The sequence below is a fragment of the Drosophila gunungcola genome, chromosome 3R (genome assembly GCF_025200985.1).
Source record: "Drosophila gunungcola strain Sukarami chromosome 3R, Dgunungcola_SK_2, whole genome shotgun sequence".
NCBI classification, from domain to species: Eukaryota; Metazoa; Arthropoda; class Insecta; order Diptera; family Drosophilidae; genus Drosophila; species Drosophila gunungcola.
In genome coordinates this window covers 6036522-6057584 of record NC_069139.1, presented here as the reverse complement: position 1 = coordinate 6057584, position 21063 = coordinate 6036522, and the positions used below count along the sequence as shown (strand labels likewise).

Genomic DNA, 21063 nt, shown 5'->3' with positions numbered 1-21063 from the left:
TATTTTTTTTTTTAAATTAAACTTTACACACCTTATACAAAAGACCGAAAGCTTCAATACATATACATATAATCAAAGCTTGGTCATAACCATTTGTTAGAATCGCACTAAAAAATCAAACAAATAAATTTAACGAATAGAATTTCCTTTTTAAAATGTCATGTTTGGCAAGTTAAGATAACCTTACTAAATGGTTCAGTGCCGAGAGATACAATCGGCACACCTGGTTATTTTCTCTCCATCCACTCCACACACTACTGGCTATCCGGATATTCAGGAGCCATAAATATTCATTGCCTGGCCGACGGCATGGTCTTAAATTCGAAAGTGAACTGGGCAAAGATGCTTCTGGTAAGGAACTCTCAGGAATATCATTGTCTGCCCCCCGGAAAAGTCCCCCCCGAAAAGATGCAGTAACAATACATCTGCAGACAATCCAAGTTCATGCCGACACGCACTAAATCTTTGCTTTCATGTTTGCGTTTTTGTTTGAGAACGGACGAAAAACTAACCCTTTGCCGGGCCAAGTTTTCCCACACACACACGAGAGGAAAAGAGCCGAAAAACCTATATTGTAGTGGATATAAATCCCTGCCACATGCCTTTATGCAAAGTTTGGATTAAGTTTTTGGCGAGCAAGGAGCCAGGGCGAGGTCGACTGGCAAGGTCCTGGGCCTGCCAAGGACCAAGGGCCGAGGACCACCCGGTTCTGCATGACTGCCCAAATTTGTAAACAATCAGAAAATGTGTCAACTTATTTTTTTTAGCCAAAATGCGGAGCAGGCGGGCCTGGCCACGAACAACAATGGCAACACAATCTGATGCCTGATGCCTAAAGTAAATACATAGTTTGAAATTTGTTTTATGTGTGTGTGGGTGTGTGTGTGTTGTGTCATTGTTGCTGTCGCCAGTTGGAAAATTCAGTTAAGCCGCTTACTGAAATTCATGCTAACAATAATAGCATCATAATAGGAAGCGATTTCAACTTTTAAACGCTAAGCGCATTTATATTGCACAGAAACAACAAGTTCGGTCACTCGCATTTGCATAAGTTCTTATGTGGATATCGAAGGGCAGTCGGCAGTCGAATCGCTTTTCATTGTAGTTGGCAGAGCGTAAAATGAACACCCACTGCAGTTTGCCAATGGAAGGCACACATGCAGGCAATTGATATTGATCCCTTCAGCAGGACAATTGTCAGGCGAATAAATTGGATTTTGTATTCTTTGACACACCGACTTGTCTTCTGTCTGATAACATTTAATTTGGACCAATGCCGGTTAACATTCTAGAGGCAAAAGCTTTCCCATTTCGATTGACCAGACGGAGTCGAGCAAACAATTAGTAAACCAATACCACCGATACCGCTCGCATTTCAAAGCCATTTGAATCAATCGATCGGCAACCACTCAAATCACCGAACTGAAACATCGACAGCCACAACAAAAGCGACATTATTGCGGGTAATCATATCTGTTTTCCATGGTGGAAACTCCATCTGCATATCTCACACAACAAGACTCTTTAAACAATGTAATTTTTTGTCGTTTATTCCGCAAGCAGATGTGCTACCATTTTAGGGGTTTATGCAGAAAGACATAAACATTACCCATTAATTGCATAAAATTTTAAGTCATATTTACAAATATAATTTCTTGAAGTACCACTTTTCAACCAGTAACAATTGTAAAAAATAAGTATTGTGTCCAATGACATTTATTGTCTTTTAATATTTAATATTTAAATTTGCAAAAAATGGTTACACCCGAAAAAGTATAATAAAGCATTAATCAGAGTGGAAGCGCCTGCCAACATAACTTTGGCGAATTTCCGAGAAGAGGTTCTACTTCATGATATGGCACTCGCATATACTTTGGGTTCCTGATTCCGGATTTGGAGCTATAAATAAACTGCCAAATGTGTAAAGTTGCACCATTCCAAAAGGCAAACAGCGAGTTTTTGAATATGTTTGTCATTGTTAGAAGCAGCATTGCGGCAAGCGATACCGTTGTACTCGCATCACGAGCACGTGTGTCAGGATGTGCCCCAGCCCCAAAAAATGGATCCACCTCGAACAGGACGAAATTTCCCCAGTGACTGACGGACAAATTTCACATTTTGTGTCAAAATGCCGCTGCCATGAGTCGCAGGAGCAGCATCAGCAGCAATAACAGCTCACATTCAATTGCGGCAACCGCAATACAGACACTCATTGAGATGGGTTGCTAAGGAGATGGCGGGGAATGTGCTGCTCCATTAAAGGGCTTTCTTTACTCAGTGCTGAATATTAAAGGCATATTGTTATCACAAAGGGAAACAACGCTTCAGGTTAGTTAAGAAATTTTCTAAAATCTACAGATTTCCTTTGTGCAATTTATAGCACAGAATAATCACAAAAATCATAAAGCTGTAATGTTTTAATTTTTAAAATTTAAAATATTTAAATAAATTTACATTTAAAAAAAAAAATTTGGCCGAAAAAAAATGTTTTAAACTACAGCAAAAACTAATAAAAAAGTTAATTTAAAACTTAAAAAATGTTTGAGAAATATCTCAAATTTCAGTGTTAAGCAGGATTATTTCAGATGTTATAAAAGTTTTCATTTACCTTTGGTCCATCTGACTTTTACTTATAAGCGTTTATTTAATGATCGAAATCAAATGCTGTATACTGATTGTTAAAGAAAACTTTACATTACAATTTTCATTGATTTTGGGTATTTGAGGGTAACATTAAATTGGTACACCCACTTGCCGAATACCTACATATTTTGCATATATTGGGAAACAATAAATTTTACAGTAAGAGCTCCGCTGTGTGGGTGTCACTCGATTTGCTTGAATGTGTGTGCACGTCCGACTGAAGCTGACCTTCGACACGGCTGGGGAAAATGGAGGGATATCCAAAGACAAAGGACCCAAAATCGCCAAACTGTGACAGCTGCGGGGCTTGGATAACTTAAATGGGTTAAAAGGATATGTTCCTGGCTCAGTCTTCCCGTTCTGCCATTTCCAATACAGAAGGCAGAAAGGAAAAGCTTATTAAACGCATGAGTTGACGAAATTGAATTTTCTCTGACGATGAGGTACTATGCGAAATCAAAATTGAGCACTTTCCCATGCCGTCAGTCCAAATCCATTGGGATTTGTGGAAATAACTTCAAATGTCGACTTTGGAAAACAATTTACAATTATAATGATAATCAATTTTACATTTCACTTTTCTCCCTTTTGCATTGCAAATTGTTTTCTGCATCAGGCAAAAAGTAACTCCCAAGTATTTTAATGCCCGAGCTGAGGAAAAAAGTGGGAGCTGGAGGAAACAACATTAGTGACTTGGCAGCAAAAAACTTTATCCTCGACTAGCTCCTGCTTTTCTACGGATGTAAGAGCAATTTTTTCATTAAAAAGCGAGCGCGAAACTTTCGGCACAAACAATTTTAATAAACATTCACCAAAATTTAATTATATGCATGGGCATACTGATGATCGGACGAAATAGAGCCATCCAGCGGGGCGCCAAAGTAAACATGGCCAGATGCAGAGTGGCAGATAGCCCTCTTGCAGGCCAAACAGGAAGGGACCTTTAACCCGGCTGCTAAGCCGAAATTTAATATTGGAAGGCAATGAGCCAGCGCGCAATAAAAGCCAAACCCCCAATGGGATTGGAATTGCGGAATGGCAACGGGAGTGGTGGGTTAAAGGCGTGGGTGGCCACGGCTTTCGGGGGTTAAGAGTGCGGCTACAGGGGCCATCGGCCTCTCATATGCCGCATGGTAATGTAGACTCCCCGTTCCAGCCCAGATATCTTGCCTATTTCAGTGCCTCTTTGGCTGCAGCCAATAAAGTATTGTTGTAGCCAAGACACTACCACTGCACTAAAAACTACATTTTAAACAAATTTGTAGTAAAATAATATAAACATAACATATGTTATTAAATATATTAGTATTTCTTAATAATATAAGACCAGACTATTTTTTTAATCAAATAAAAAACAATTAAATAAAAAACTAAACTAGCATTGCCAAAAAAAAATGCTTAGCTTAAATGTTCCATTCTATACAATATTTAAAATATAGGTAGCATTCACAATGCTTACAAAATTTGTAGTTAAAAGTAAAATGTCTAAAAATAATTGAACTATAGTAATATTTATAATTAATTTGAATTTTAACTTAAAAGTACTTACTTAACTGTTTAACAATTAATTCATTTTTTACGTTTACATTTAAGTCATAGATCTGTGCGCCTACATTAAGTGAACCAAAGTTGATTTTTATTGTAAGATTAGGTCATGTTAAATTTATTTAAATATTTATATTTGTTTATTTATATAAATATTATTATTTTTTTTAGTGCCTCTAGTGTGCTGGTTCACCGGCTGCCTCTCCATTTGTCCGTGAGTCGATCGACAGGTTCTTGGGGGCGTGGGACGGCGAATATGGCGGAGTCGGTGGCGGTAAGAGTTCTGCTTAGTTCTGGGCTTTGTTACATAATAGGTGAAGTTTTATTGTCGAAAGCTATTAAACTTTTCCCATCAAAAGTGTACGATGTTGCCACATGAAAAAGGTGTAGAGCATTAAAGTTGCGCCAGTCAGCAAGTGGAAAAGTAGTCTGCAAATCGGACTAGGAGAACTTTGGGGAATAACTCTGATGGTGATGGTGATTTTTCTGGCCATAATAGGAGTATTTTATAAATCAAAGACAATTGAAGCAAAATCTATACGATTAAAGTTGATTAATTTTATAGTTTCTTCGGACTTAATTTACAAAGTTTTGCTATTGCATTACAACCTATGAATGCCTCAAAAACTTAAAGCTATTTATTAAACATAAGTTAAGCAAACAAAACAATCCCTCGAAATGAAACATTAAACTTTGAAAAGTTCCTTTGTCTTGTGTAAAATTTGTGGCATCATCGGATGACAATAATATTTTAGCCACATTTCCCCGGCCACAGTTTCTAGCCCAAGGGACTGAAAAACAATTGACTCTGGCCTAGGGCAAGGGAAATCTCCTTGTTTTTCCGGTTTTGTTGCCGATTGTTGGCATTCCACTCCATCTTCGATTTGTGTTTTTCCTGCCATGCAGTCGGAGCACGCATTGCGCATAAAATAGCTGCCACAGAGGGATTTGGAGTGGGATTTAAAGGGGGTTTCAAGGGGGTGGTGGGTTTCGGGGGCCAGGGGCTCCGCTTAAGTTCCACTTCATTTGGGCCATTCGCTTCGGGTGCGGTTGATGTCTACATTTTCAGCATGTTGGTTAAGCACTCGGCAACTTTGTTTTTCCGGTTTTCCGGTTCCACCGCTTCCGCCATTATTTTTTCCCACTGAAATTGAAAAAGTTTGAGCAATTTTAAAAGTGAGTTTTCGACTTAACCGGACGACCTCAAAGCAAAGCCAACTAACATTTGTAAATGCATGCGTATATCTTGGAATATTAGGGTAGATATCAGTTGTGAGTAAAAGCCGTTTCTTAGATATTCCATTCTCTTTAAGGCTTTTTTTAATAACTATTGTAAATTACGAACAATCTTCTTTCACTCCATGTGTTCTAATTGCAGCTTGTACATGTGTTATTTTTCATCCTAATTCGAATTGTAAACAAGTGCCCATACCCTTGCATTTTTTGGCGAACACCCACGCATACCAGTGCTGCAGTAACATGCAACTTTGACACCAGCAAGTGCAAAGGCCATTCGTCGAATGGTGGGTGGTGGGCAGTGGGTGATGTGTGGGTGCCTGTGTGAGTTACATGCATTTAACGTTGATTTGTGCATCGAGCGTAGGATCTCAAGCCAGCTCAAAGGCACTTGCAAGTCTTGCTCTCCCCTAACCCCACTTCACAGGACTTCACAGGACTTCACAGGACTACACTCCACACCACTCCACTTCAGCTTACTTCAGCTGAGCGGAGCTAAGTTTCATTTGCAATTTTCATCTGCAGCTGTTACACGAGTGCACGGCAAACAACCTAAAACACAGAAATATCTCCGGAAAACGAGGGAAAATGGAATTGGAAAAGCAAGATAAATTTGTAATCGGAATGGCAGGAACCTCTCATACTCTCACCCAAAATTGATGCTTATGAGGGTTTCTTGTTTGGTTTTAAATAACTTCACGAAAAAGTTGCAATTAAAAATAAATGTTGTTTAAGTATTTTAAGCTACTTGTGTTTATTTTATTGCAAAAATTTTAATGAAAACATTGTATTTGAACCAAAATATTTAATAAAGAAAATAAAAAATTCTGAAAATAAAAGCCTAATTAGGTTAGAAGGGTACAAAAGTAATGTAAGGTATTTTCGTGGCATTTCGATAATCCAAGAATCAATATATGTTATAAGTCAATGAAAAGGGTAAAACCATAAAAGCCTCCATATTCTTGACATTAAGATGCAATTCTGTTTGTTAGACAAACCACAGCTGCCGGCTGTGTACCCGTGCATTTATTCCACTTCTCCACCTGGGAAATGCAATTAGAATTAATAAATAAATATGATTTGCAAACTATTAGAAGACGCGAAGCACGCCGGAGGAAAGGCCATGGAGTAGGGCTATTAAATTTGACGGAGCCAAGAAGTGGAAACGGAAATATTACAACGGGGTATTAAATTATATTTAATTGGCCGCCAGCAAGGAAAGCTCAGCGGGAAATTGAATCAGAATGTTGAAAGCCACTCAGGATCCAAGGTCAGAGTTCGTAATTACCCGATATTTGCGCTTGTGGCCATCTTTATGGGACATTAAGTACAGGACCAAGGGGCCAAAAGGATATCGCCCTCGACAGCTGACCAACAACCACAACCTACAACTTAATTTCTCCGATGTCCAAGTAGTTGAAATTGAGCGATGGGACTGGTAATTATGACAACCACAAACATCGGATTGAACGCCCAAAAAGCAGAGGCAGGGTATGTGATGAAAGCGGTCCTAATGGTTAATTAATTGATGTGTTGACAATTCAAAAACCACAAGTATTCCCCAAGCGAGTGGGTATTTGCTTCAGACACATTTAATTGAACTTAAACGGCCTTTGTATAACACAATTTCATTGAATATTCAGTTAGTTTGGCAGGCAGATCCAAGTTTTGATAAAGCAAATGAATAAAAGACGGTATTTAATTCGTATTTGTTCGTAATTTAGCTGCTAATCAAGCTTAAGAAAAGTGATGTCAAGTTATAGAAAACTAATAAATTAACCTTGCAAAGTTCCAAGACTCATAAATTATTTTTTATCATATCATCTACAATTGCACCACATAAATCATAATCAGGGGAACTTTGGTATCTGCAAAAAGTGGAGGAAAAAAATTGTTCGTTGAAGACGTCCAGCAATAAAAATTATATTGCCTGTCAAGAAAAGCCAAGGACGAACATTGAAATCAATTAAATGCATTTTCCAAAGTCTCATCTCATTTTCGCTTCCGCTTCCTTTCTCCTCGTATCTTTTTATGTTTTCTGGAGAGGAAACTCTTTAACCTAAAGCTTTAAGTTGTTATAATTTATGGCGTCTATAATTGCAGCAATTTGTGCGATGCGCCAGGTAGGCACCACCCCACGCATATTGCCTCACTCGACGTGCTCGTATTTGAGATGAAACTTATATACAACATGCTACACATGAACCCAAGAACCAGTTCGGGATACACTTAAAAAAAATATGACTTAAGCTTTCAAGTCAGACTGACACATTTTTTATAAAAAATAAGATTTGTCAAGACTTCTATATTTAGATTGTCTTTAACTAAAACAGGAACAAACATAGAGCCTATTTAAATCGGAATAAAGCTCTAATAATAATAAACATTAACTCACTTTACAAATTGTCTTTGAAAGCAATAACACGTCAAGCTTTAGGACTTTAAATGTATTTTAACATATTTTAAATCACCTTCTCTAATTCTTTACATTACATCCTAAAATTTGTATTAATACCGCCAGTAAACGTAATCTTCAAGGCTACCGCTTCTGACCAAAATGTTTAAGAACTTTAAGAAAATATGTAAAAATATCTATGAAGGGAAAAATTAAATAAAAATATCTTCGTTTATTTTTGCTGTGTGAAAATTGCTTTTCTTGCCTTCAATTTTGTCGTCTACGTTGCAGGCAAAATGTCAGCATCGTTCAGGACCTGATGCCCTATCGCCCTCTCTCTTTCTGTTTGCCTTGCATCCGACTCTCTCTGCTGCTTTCTGCGGTCCGGGCCTGCTGCTTGATTGCACTTTTAATTAACTTTTTTGCGAGCTTCACAGCTTCGGCAACCCTGCGCCTGCTCCTGTTTCAGCTGCTACCAATTGTCGGCACTTTGTGCTTTATACTTTCGCCTCGTCATTAACAAAGGCAAACAAGTCGCGCATGGGGCCATAAATAATGGCAACGTCACCCACACCATCCCCTTGGAAAATTATTTGTAGACAGTTTAAGCCATATCCCGTATAACGTATCCCGAGCTTGCAGAGCCGTAATTCCGCCCGCCGACCAATATGTTAATTCAATTCGCCGCATTGTAATCAGCGGCAGCCAAATTGTGAGAGCCGCAAATGTTTACGCATTCCCTCGACTCACCGGATTTCCAGAAAATTTCCCCCGGCAGGTGAGTATTGGCAGTGCAGGCACGCGTAATGTTATGATTGGAAAATGAAAATCATTTACGTGAGCAACCAATTTGCAGCTCATATAAAGCAAATCTAGCGGCAAGCTGCATTACCCACAGAAATACGGTGCCGGGCTATCATGTGTGCAAATTAATGCGTCCAACGTGATGGGCATAACGAGATATCCCAAATCGTAGATATGAGCCCGAAGCACAAAACTGGTCACAACTGGCTGCCAAAACGGGATAAGCGATTGGTACAGTAGCTTAATACCTTAAAGTGATATGCAGCTTATTTTAAATACTATGTTATTGTGTGAACAAAAAAAAATTAATAATACTTTTTAAATTGTTAATTTTTTGCCTCCGCGGATTATTATCTCTTCAAAAACAATAATTAATTCAGCTTTAATGACCACCCACAATAGTTAGTAAACTAATTTGAATATACTATTTCCTATATTACTGGCGGTTATCGCTATCAAATTAAATGGAAAGCTTATAATTTTAATTTTTTGATTGTTTTTTCAAGGTTTTGAAACCATTTTTGTGTTGTGTTATAAACATATCGGTGTTTATACTTATACAGAATTATTTTTAAGTAACCGAAAATTTAACAAAAAATCTAATTAAAAAACAGTTATAAATTGGGAGTAGCCGAACAATGTTTTTTTAAATCGATTAACAAAATTTTCGCGGCATTAAGCTTATTGAATATGCATTTTTTGCGATTGTTACTTTTGTAAATGAAAAGCTATTTTAAATTGTTGTTTCAGTGATAATGAGTTAAATATTTTGTTTCAGTTCTTTCAATAATCAGTATTATTTTGTCGTTTCATATTTAAAGATGTGTGCTTGTGCAATTTATACGATTTCGATTCTTACAATCATGTTGTTCAGTTTAGAGGTAACTTAAATAATTCCATTCCAGAACCTTTTAATTACAATCATTTTTTATTTAATCTAAAGATCTACTGCAAGTTTGAGTTCACAAACGTAAATTGCACGTCTAACCAAAAAGAAATAGCCGAATTTGAATACTGCCATTTAAAGTCGATCAATCGCAGCTATAAATATATTTCCGGGAAAATAAAGTTGTATGAAATTCCACTTTCAAGAATCACGGTATGAGAAAAAATAGGTTCATCTTGAAATTAATAATTACACTAGTTATTTATTAAATTGCGTTTATAACAGGTGAACTTAATAATGTGGAAAAGATTTAACGGATACAAACCGTTTTTGTATAATATAACAGTGGATTTCTGCAAATTTCTTGACAAGCCAAAATCAAGCCCAGTCGGAAAATTTATCTACGATTCATACATGAATTATTCTAATGTAAATCATCCCTGCCCTTTTACAGTAAGTCGAATTAAATACTTTAGGTATTATGATTATATTATTTAATTGTATTTAGCACGACATGATTTTGGAAAAGCTGCCCATATCGATTATGAACTACCGGATGACCAAAATTCTTCCATTTCCAGAGGGCGATTACCTTTTTGAATTTCGATGGCTTCGTGCGAGGTCTGTTGTGGTTTGGGTAAAAGTTTTTTTTACTATTTCATAGCTATGAATAAAACTTAAACAAATATGAACAAAATTTAATCAATATATGAGTTTTGCATGCGTTTGTTAATTACCTCTACAAATTGTAATCTGTTTTTAATTGTATTTTTGTATAATAAAGAATACTTACTATATACCCACCAAATTATTGTTTATTTCTATTAGCCAACTTGTATTTCTAGATTTAAGTCTAAATTACTTTTTCCCAAACAGTATAAGCTAACTGAAAAAAAATATAAACACGTAAGAATGCATATTTTTATTTAATGATACTACTTCCAATAAAATAATGTGCAAACACAAAAAAATCCCCTCTTGGTTACTATTCAATTAACAACATTTTTATGGGCCTGCATTAACCCCCAATAAAGTTAAACACAAAATTGGCCTTACTAAGGGGCTAAGACAGAAGCTGGGGAAATGGTATAAATGAAAACTAAATATTTACTTTGAGCCCTTGTTATTGCTGGCAACTGACAGCAAGAAAACAAAGAAAATTGAGAAAAAGGTTTTCCCTGCAACAGCAAACCATCGGTTATCTATGAGCGTTGAGCGCCCAAATAAGTAAGTCAATAAATCAATTCAATAAAAATTCGTGCTGCCTTTTTATATTTGAAGTTCTGAGTTCTGTGTTTTTTTTTTGTCTTTTGGGTGCTTCTGTTTTTGGCAAATCCCAAGCAAACAAATGTAAGCAAAAAAAAACTTTTGGCTGGGCAAATGTTTGGCAGGCGGCAAAGAAAACAATGATGAGGGAGAAAAGGGCTAAGATGAGCGTCAAAAGGTTAAGAGGGAATGAAAGCCTGGGCCAGAAAGATACATAAACAATGATAACATGCAAAGTTTATCAATTTGTAAAATGGCAGCAGCAGACATGAAGAGATTTCCTGGGGAAAAGTGTGGGGAAAAAAACATTTTCAGTGAGCTGTGCACTTTAAAAAGCTTTTGATTGGGTGGCTGAATTTGCTGAGCTTTTCGCGGGCCCCCAGCTTTCTCTTTATTTGCTCAAAAACTAATTGAAATAATTTATTTAGATTTAGATATGCCCAAAAGGAAGTGACTGCTTAAATGTTTTGTTTTACTGGCCACTGAATAACACACAAATCGGCCATCATTCACACATAACCCCATGCCTGTGGTCACATAATTCAAATGAATTGTTTATACAGCACCGAAAACTAAACAACAACAAATGGGTTTGGCGAAGAAAAAAGTTCAAACAATGAATGAAATGTTTGCGTTACGTGTCAATATTATCTTTTTATTTCAGTGGCGTTTTGTTTATGTGCACAGAGAGGATGCGAGCAATTGGACTTGCGTGCGAGCATAAAAAACATTGTTTTAAAAATACTTGGCCAGTGCGCGGTCTATTTTGGCACTTTGCTATTTCTAAAAAAGAAAAATGTATATCGGCCCGAAGACTTTGTGACATGCCGACAAGACGAAACGGGTGTTCAAAGTGTCAGGCGATGAAATGCGAACAACTTGACTCAACTTGACTGGCAAATTATTCAGCAAATCTCTTAGCATATGCCACATACAGAATCCAATTGCTCTGGTTTAGCCGTGACGATATGCTAGTCTCTAATTTAGGGGTGAATCAATTGCGAGTGTCGGCCACTTAATCTCGGCCAGATGACCGCAGTTCCCGCGCTGCTCATTCTGGGACGCCTCTTAATTGCGCTTAAAATATGCTGCCAACTATATTTTCGGCTATTAAAGTAGTCGCATATCGGAATATATATTTTTTGAAAGTATAAGAAATTATAGGATTATGGAATACCAGGTAAATAAATTAATAGAAATTTACTAAGCTTTAATTAAACTGTTGTTAATATCAGAAAATATACATATCAGCCTTTTTTTAAGTGAAAGCAATCATGATATTTAAAATTAATGTTCAAACTTAAATATACCGTTTTAAATAATCTTAATCAAGAAGAATTTTTATATGCTTTAAAGTATAGGAAATTACATTTTTCCAAAACTTTAAATAAGCTAATACCTTTTTCAATAATTAGCTAAAAAGATAATTTTCAAGGGGATACGCCTGTTTACTTTTAAAGTCTGCTTACTCAGGATTAATTGGTGACCAAAATATACATACCTCTGAGAGTTTAATAAACCTTCAGGAGTACTTAGTATAACCAGTGGATACCCCAAGAAGGACAGGGGGCTGGACTGTTTTGAGCTGTCAGCGCATTTGCCAAAATTTCGCGACGAGGATGCATTGCTCTCATCGCACAGCACCTCTCCGCCCCCTCAACACACCATCTCCCATCCACTTACAGCCCCCTTAAGACCCCCTAATCTCCCACAATCCCACCCACTGGTTAGCACCGGAAAGTATTTCTTTCTAGTCTGCGGCGGTCGTGTGACTCGCTTTTGTCTCTCTGCGCTTTTGCCATTTGCGGGGGCGTCAAAGTAAAATCGTCTATGCTCTTTGCCAAATCGAAAATCCAAGTGCCACCAGCCACCAGCCATCGATGCGCATTTCGGCAGTGGCGAGTGCATTGGCATTGCAATGGATTCCGAGTGCTGAAAAGCGGCCACAACATCGTTCCCAGCATATATCGTACATTGTGGAACTATCGAGCGATATAGCGTTTCAACCGCCATACATATCAATTGACCATCGCGACAAAAAACATTGAGAAGACATTGTGCGGTGTTTTTTTATTTTTTGGTTTTTTTTTGGTTTTATGTGGTCATCCACACAGATTGTTGTTAAAATATTGCCACGCTTCGCATAAAAGTTGCATGAAATTGGTTCCACTAACCGAAGGCTTTGAATGGCATAAAGAAGTTGGGATACCCTATCATATATGAACTTTAATAAATTACATTAATAATTACCATAGCCTAGTGTCAAAATTATAGAAATAAAGAAAGAAATAAAATGTTGCTTACGAAATTATAGTTCATAACGAAATTTAAATTGTTTTATGTGGAGTAAAATACTACAAAGTTACTAAAAAATTATATTTCGGACGAAAGTTTTTAAATGACAAAACCCTATTTTGTGGTTATTTTATATAATGTTATAAATATTTATATTTTCGTTATTATATTTTTTATTTAAAGAAATTATGTTGTTTCACTTTCGATTTTTGCCCATCAATTAATTTAAATTTTAATCAGAACCCGAATATACCCGATTGATGATAGAACGCATAAATTTTTGCACGAGGCGCGCACAAAGTCAAGACTATAATTATAGCGACACCCACCTATTGGCGCCCAATTCTGGCCAACACACACACAGACGCACAACGCACGCACACACAATCAATATCACGGTCAAGTTGAAAATCATTGAGAGCGGATGTGGATGTGGATGGGGAGTGGAATATAGAACGGGGAATCGGGGCAGACATATCACAGATGTGTAAATGTCTATGAAGGTCGTCGAATCAACGATTGCAGAAGGGCAGTGGCAGCGGCAGCGGCAGCGGCAGCTCCACGAAAATGAAAACGAAAATGCCAAGATCCCGAGTGCGTGTGTCACATTAACCCAATAAAAATAAAACAAAATAGATAGAACCCTACGCGAGAGGGGTTTATTTTTATTTTCATTTCATCGGAGAGTGGGAGTCAAGGGCGAGAGATCTGCCGATCGCCGCCGATCTTGTTCGGGCTTTCAAATTGGGTCTTTGGATGGCAAACGATGCCAACAAATTTCGCTCAGTTTCGAGGAAATTCGCGTCGCGCCAACTTGGGAAATGCGTTGCGTCGTGTCCCGTGAAAATCATCGAGTGTAAGACCCCAAAAGCCCGCAAGGATTAGCCAGAAAATAATAAAAATAATAATAATAGCTGCAAACAAAGTGTGACCAAAGTGATATATGTGTGCCTGTCTGCCCGTCTATTTGTAAATCCATTTCTATTTCGGGGCTCGTTCGCTTTGTGGGTAATTAGCACAAAGTGTCGTGCAATTTTCCGTCTCAATTGAAGTGCAGCGCTGCCCTTTGCCAAAAGCATCCGCCAAACAATGTGATGACTTAATGAAAAGTTAATACGTCTTTGAATAATTGCAGCAAATTGAAATATTAATTGTCTAACATTTATTTCGTGTGCGCCGAGCACTGCGAGCAAAATAATAAATAAAAGTTGTCTCTAGCTCGCTATTGGCATTGCCTGGCTAAAAATATAAGAAGTCCACAGCTATACAATATAACAACAAGTTTTATTTATTGCCTAAATATATTTGTGAGTTGTGTGTTTGTGTCCCGTCCATAAAGACGCTAGGCAAAGGCGTATAATTTTCTAAATTCTTGTGCTAGTAACACTTTCAGCACCAGCAAAAAAATAAAGCCATTAAAAAATAGATATCGGGCAAAGGAATCGCAACAAACTCAACACCAGCAGCACATAAAAAATTAATAAAAACACAAAAAGAAAGGCTGAATAAATAATCCAACAATATGTCGGCCTCTACACGAAGTTCGGTGACGAGAAAATCGTCGCTATCCAAAAGTGCCAGCGCAGACAAATCCACAAAGTCCTCGTCGAGTTCCTCGAAAACCCCGCCAGCCGCCAGTGGAAACAAACAGAAAATGCAGTACACAAAAACCAGGGAGCGCATGGTCGATGGTAAAGATCTCTATATAGTACAATAGTTCAGACCCCAATCATGCATTAACCCAAACACGAGTCCCTCTCGGGATTGTATCTTTAATGACATGCGATCATGCTTCAATGACATTCTGATTTTCTGACCGCCGACATTAATGTCAAAATTGAGGGTTTCTCAATTTGTTTTCTTTGAACTTTTAAGTGAGCAGAGGCAAAGCATGCGTTTAAAATTATGAAGTCATGCTCAAAATTTGCAAACAATAGAATGGTTGCACTTTCTTTGTTTGTTTTAAATACCATAACACACAATTGTTAAATTATTTGAGTGCGCATATAAAACATATAATCACTCATAATATTAATTAGTACTACAATTTTATACAGATTTTGTTATCTAAAAATTTTTTTGTTTATTTCGTACGACATACATGTTTAATACAAAAAATAATTTTTTTTTAAAAATTGGTTCACTGAAACACAAGGACTGCAATATTAAAGATACAAAAATTACACATTACACATTACACATTACAAAGCTCAATTATTACTGGAAAAAAAGAAGGTTGTAAAATAAATATAAATAATCATTTTTTCAAAACTTATTACTACTGATTAATATTCCCAAAAAACTATTTAGTTGACAGTTTTATCAAAAATGTTAAAGTATTCCCAAAAACAAATTTTGTTCAACTCATAAATTCTTTACTTCCGCCATAAAATTAAAATGTAGTTTTAATTAATCATTTAGTTGACATCGCAGCCAAAAACCCTTAAATTCAAACGAGGCGCTTGCTTTTGTTCTTCGGTTTATTGGGCCAATAAAAATAAATTTAATTACCTTTGAGCACCCATAACAAACAACAACTGCAACACATTGGCATTTTATTGGCCATTGCGTCAAAATTGAAGACATTTGCCCAAATTATGACAATTAAAAATGGCGTTCGCCCTGGTGTTTGTGTATATGTGTATTTTTGCAATTGTGTGTGCACGTTTGTTTGTTTTTGTGTGTGCCAATCAATTTTCGACTTTTATATTCACTCAGTCAAATTTTGTAATTAGCGTACCAACCTCATGTGGCTGCATCTGGCGGAATTTTGGTTTTCTTTATTGGCGGGCCAAGAAAAGCGGCCAAACCGAATATTGGCGCTAAGTTGCAGCAGCTCGTTAACCCACATCGCCATCAGACAGCTATGTTTATCATAATTCTATCAATGCAAGCCTACACAAAAAAAAATAAGTCGACCTAATAATAGAGTATACGCTATTTTAGAAATTTTTTTAATTTTGTGTTACATTTTTAGTGAAAATTATAAATGTTTGACAACTATGCAAACTAGGACTTAAATTTTATCTGGATTCCCTTATGCCAAATGGCATAGACTAAACTTCAAATATTTTTAAAAACATTTTTAAAATTTTGTATAAGTTCTTTCCACAATAACAAACTAATCAAATAAAAAACCAGTGACATTAAATTCATTTGGCAAATATTCAAAGCCTTGCGCGAACATTTTTTGTATATAATAAAATGATGTGGTTCTATAAGTTGATCTCTAGAACTTCAGCAACATTTCGCTTAAAAATAAAATAGAAATTCCCCTAAAGACTAACATTTACATATACCAATCGTATTTATTTGACTTTAAAACTCAACATGTTTTTTTATGTGTACCCTTCAGATGTGCCATTGCCGCCCGCCCACAAACTGACCATGTCAGAGGTATACGATGATCCGAAGACCGGAAAACCCAACTTCGACGTCCTGCGTCAGCACTTTCTGTTGGAGGGACGGATCGAGGAGGCGGTGGCACTGAGAATCATCACAGAAGGTGCCGCCCTGCTGCGCGAGGAGAAGAACATGATCGACGTTGAGGCACCCATTACCGTCTGCGGTGACATTCACGGCCAGTTCTTTGACCTCGTAAAGCTGTTCGAGGTGGGCGGTCCGCCAGCCACCACCAGATACCTTTTCCTGGGCGACTACGTGGACAGGGGCTACTTCAGCATAGAGGTGGGTCAAGCTAACTTATAGTTAGACAGATATTTTAAAGAATCCTCCTTGTCTCACAGTGCGTTCTGTATTTGTGGTCTCTGAAAATAACCTACCCCACCACACTTTCCCTGTTGCGAGGAAATCACGAGTGCAGGCACCTCACAGAGTACTTCACCTTCAAACAGGAATGTAAGTTTAAACTGAAATATATATATAATATAATATTCCAGAATAAAAGCGTTAGTTTCTTAAAAAAAAGGTTTTCTTATATAAAATTTGTCTAAAAACATTTAAGAACAAATGTTGTAATTAACATTTATCTCATTTTTTTATTTTGTTCGTAACTTGTGAGTCATATGACGGAAATAATTATTTAAAAAAGGCTCAATAAATGTCCTAATATTGAAATAAAACCTTTTTGCAGTCATGCTTACCAAATTATGTGCCCAATTAAAAAAAAAAATTAAAATTAAAACGTTTCGCGGATTTTACGATTGTTTGCATAGGCACTTAATGTGTTCTTAAATGCGACTGCAAGCAATAAATCTCCCTTCTTTCATTAATTCATTAATTTGGCTCTGTTGAAGGCATCATCAAGTATTCGGAAAGTATTTACGACGCCTGCATGGAGGCGTTTGACTGCCTACCCCTCGCTGCCCTCCTAAATCAGCAGTTCCTCTGCATTCACGGCGGCCTGTCGCCCGAGATTTTCACACTCGACGACATCAAGACGGTAATAAAACCGCGCTGAAATGTTTACAATTGGCCATAATGCATCCATGTGTGGGTGGGTGTTCCTAGCTGAATCGTTTCAGGGAACCACCGGCCTACGGACCCATGTGCGACCTGCTCTGGTCCGATCCGCTGGAGGACTTTGGCAACGAGAAAACTAACGAGTTTTTCTCCCACAACTCGGTACGTGGCTGCTCCTATTTCTTCAGCTACTCGGCCTGCTGTGAATTCCTGCAGAAGAACAATTTGCTGTCGATAGTCCGGGCCCATGAGGCTCAGGATGCGGGGTGAGAATATTATAAGCTCTGGATTGTAAGATATGGTATAACATCAGAAATTATCTTTTAATATTAGTTAGCCTGACATCAAAATATTAGAATACCAATATATGTTAGAAAAACTGTTCAAATAGTACTTGTTTCATTTTAAATTGAAATATTTATATTCATACTTTATTGTTAGCAGATTTAACAGCTTAATTTTTGGAAATTAAAATACATTTTTTTTACGAACAAACATTTTTTCAAATATATGTATGTTTTCAAATGAATATCTAGTAATTTTTAATCACTTTAACAGGAAAGGAATAATATGAAATGATAATATTTATTATATTATTTGGTATTAAAAGACCTACGTTTTCGCATGAACATCTAGTAGTTTCAAATAATTTGCACAGGCGAAAAAGTAAAAAAACAATTCGGAGTCGATTAAATAGAATTTAAATCTAATCTTTCATTTTTTATTAAATTTTATAGCTACCGTATGTATCGAAAGAACCAGGTGACGGGCTTCCCATCGCTGATCACTATCTTCTCCGCCCCCAATTATCTGGATGTTTACAACAACAAGGTATGATATCTCTCCCTCTCTCTCTCTCGTTCTGTTTCTACATTTCTATCAGTCCGTCTCTGTCTGTATTGTTTATTTATTTTGGTGTTGTTGTTCTTTTCCTTGCTATTTTTAAATAACGAAATCTTTTTTTTGGCTGCATTGCGAGCTGGTGCGAGTTTATATCGCGCTGCGTTCGTAATATCTTCTCTTCCCTCTCTTTCTCCGGTAATCTACCGATCTCTTTCTCTGGCACACTACCCGTCTCCTTCTCCACTCGCGCTGATTTTGTCAACCCAACGAAAACCTTTGACAAAAGGCAGCTGTGCTCAAGTACGAGAACAACGTGATGAACATCCGCCAGTTTAATTGCTCGCCACATCCATATTGGCTGCCCAACTTCATGGACGTCTTCACATGGTCGTTGCCCTTTGTGGGTGAAAAGGTAAATAAAAAAGTTGTTTTTAAAAATTGTAATATTAAAAAAAAAATTTATCAGAATATTAAACTTTTTCAAAAATGACTTTTGAAAATTCATTTTCCAGGTCATTTAATAGAATAAAATTATTTTTCAGCTTTAATTAAAAGGTTTACTCGTACCTATAATACCTTAGATATAATTTTGTATTAAGATAAAGCTAAGCCTAACAAAATGTTTTGCAACACAGGTTACCGAGATGCTGGTAAATATCCTTAATATATGTTCGGACGACGAACTTGTGGCAGGACCTGATGATGAGCTGGAGGAAGGTAAGTTGAGGGGTCCACCGAGTGGAATTTCGCTTAATAGACTGTGTGTGAATGTCGTAGTGCTTTGGTTGTTGTGGGCCATTACGAATACACGTGCATTACAAACTAATCTTCTGTTAAAAATATTTTCCGAAACAAAAAAAAAACGAAATACAACAACTGCAATCTACTACCACCCATAATATAATTATATGTACCAACACCAAACCAACTTTGTCACTCAAAACACGACCAAACCAAACTGAAACCAAAAACGATACGACAAAAAAAGAGCTCCGCAAGAAAATTGTGCTCGTGCCGGCGAACGCGAGTAATAACAATAATAATAATACGCCCAGTAAGCCAGGTAAGCCAGGTGTTAAGCGCAGGCCCAATCCAAAGCCAAAGTCGCAGCCTCTGCCAATGTCAATGCCAATGCAAATACAAATGCCACAGCCGCTGCCAAAAATGCCTGAGCCAACAAAAAATGCCTGAGCCAAAAGATAGATAAGCTTAGTGATAGCTTAGCGCCATGCTTTGATCGGCTTTTCCGCGAGTTTTCCAGCTGATTTCCATTACACTTACCCCCGTGAACCACCGAGATCCCGTCTAATCGAGCCCTCAATTCGCAGCTTCCATGTCGGCGCTGCGCAAAGAGATAATACGGAATAAGATACGGGCCATTGGCAAGATGTCGCGCGTCTTCTCCATTCTCAGGTGCATACCGTCTGCTATAACATCAAAAATGTATTTTATTTAATATTTAAACATCCCCGACAGGGAGGAATCGGAGAGCGTGCTCCAGCTGAAGGGTCTGACGCCCACGGGCGCCTTGCCAGTGGGCGCCTTGTCCGGCGGAAGGGATTCCCTCCAGGAGGGTAAGTGAATCCTATTCGGGTATTTGAGATATATATTTTTGATAATCATATATATATATATAAAATAAGACAACAAAATTCTTTAGATAATGGGCATCAAAGAATACTTTAGGAGTTACGCTCTGTTTAAATTTTCTGCCAAGGCAATGTTGGTAATGATTATTAATCGAGCTCCTTTATACCTTCTCCTGAATATATATACACGCAGCTCTGCAAGGACTGACCGCATCCTCACACATTCACTCCTTTGCGGAGGCCAAGGGCCTGGATGCGGTCAACGAACGGATGCCGCCGCGCCGTCCGCTTTTGATGAGTGCCAGCAGCAGCAGCATCACCACGGTCACGAGGAGCAGCAGCAAAACTAGCAACAGCAACAGCAACACTGGCAACAGCAGCAACAGCAACACGGACAACAGCAACACGACGACAAAGACCAGCAGCAGCATCAGCAGTAATGACACCGCAACCTTAACCAAGACAAGCAGGACGACTGTGAAATCGGCCACAACCAGTAATGTGCGGGCAGGATTCACCGCCAAGAAGTTCTCATAGTGGGCAGACTGCAATTTTTGCTTAATCCTATATTTTTATGATTTTCGTTTCGACTTTCGTTTACCCGTTAGATTGTACTCCTTGTTAAGGTTACGTCAGATACGTTAATCTCCTAGCACAAACTATAGGGATTTCCTTTATTCTCTTTTTTAATAATGCAATAAAATACAAAAATTATTGACATGTATGCACCTTTTAAATATTTTATCTAAGACTTAATATTGTTAAATATTTTTAAATTGTCCATACAGTTTGTGCAAATTATTTGAGTGTTTGACATTAGCTTTAGTAAACATTTTTTACAAAACACTTTCTCTAATGCTAGTCAAAAAACAATGAAAAATGTGACCTGCGATTGTACAGCTTTCGATTGTGGGTACACACTCTATAGAATATCTCCGAGAAAACCCCTAGGCAAAACACACCCATACTCACCAGCAATATTAGCAAAAATTTATACGTGACATGAAAAATAGTTCATTAAAAAGTGGCTGCAAATAGCTCAACAAAATTATTGCTTGCTATAATTATATTCGAGCTTTTTTGATTGGCTGAAAAAGGGGCACTTTTTTATGGTGGGAAAGTTTAGAGTAGTAAACTTA

General features: G+C 37.4%; 2 protein-coding genes across 6 annotated transcripts; both read left to right on the top strand.

Moving 5' to 3' along the window:
- Positions 1–9486: 9486 nt before the first annotated feature.
- On the top strand, positions 9487–10173 carry LOC128251899 (uncharacterized). Its single transcript, XM_052979151.1, has 4 exons — positions 9487–9504; positions 9567–9722; positions 9795–9962; positions 10018–10173. Exons 1-4 carry the CDS (start codon positions 9487–9489, stop codon positions 10171–10173), a joined length of 498 nt encoding a protein of 165 aa, XP_052835111.1.
- Positions 10174–13819: 3646 nt separating this feature from the next.
- On the top strand, positions 13820–20972 carry LOC128252859 (serine/threonine-protein phosphatase 2B catalytic subunit 1). Of its 5 annotated transcripts, none has more exons than XM_052981006.1 (13): positions 13820–13926; positions 14452–14761; positions 16426–16757; positions 16817–16928; positions 17327–17472; positions 17541–17758; positions 18230–18323; positions 18622–18747; positions 18971–19052; positions 19324–19398; positions 19664–19748; positions 19812–19909; positions 20118–20972. In XM_052981006.1, exons 2-13 carry the CDS (start codon positions 14593–14595, stop codon positions 20459–20461), a joined length of 1881 nt encoding a protein of 626 aa, XP_052836966.1. In that variant the 5' UTR covers positions 13820–13926; positions 14452–14592; the 3' UTR covers positions 20462–20972. The 5 variants fall into 5 exon arrangements, 4 of the variants coding, with proteins under 4 accessions (XP_052836966.1, XP_052836964.1, XP_052836965.1 ...); XM_052981004.1 differs by having other exon boundaries at positions 13835–13926; positions 14206–14761; XM_052981005.1 differs by having other exon boundaries at positions 13844–14377.
- The last annotated feature ends 91 nt before the right edge of the window (positions 20973–21063 follow it).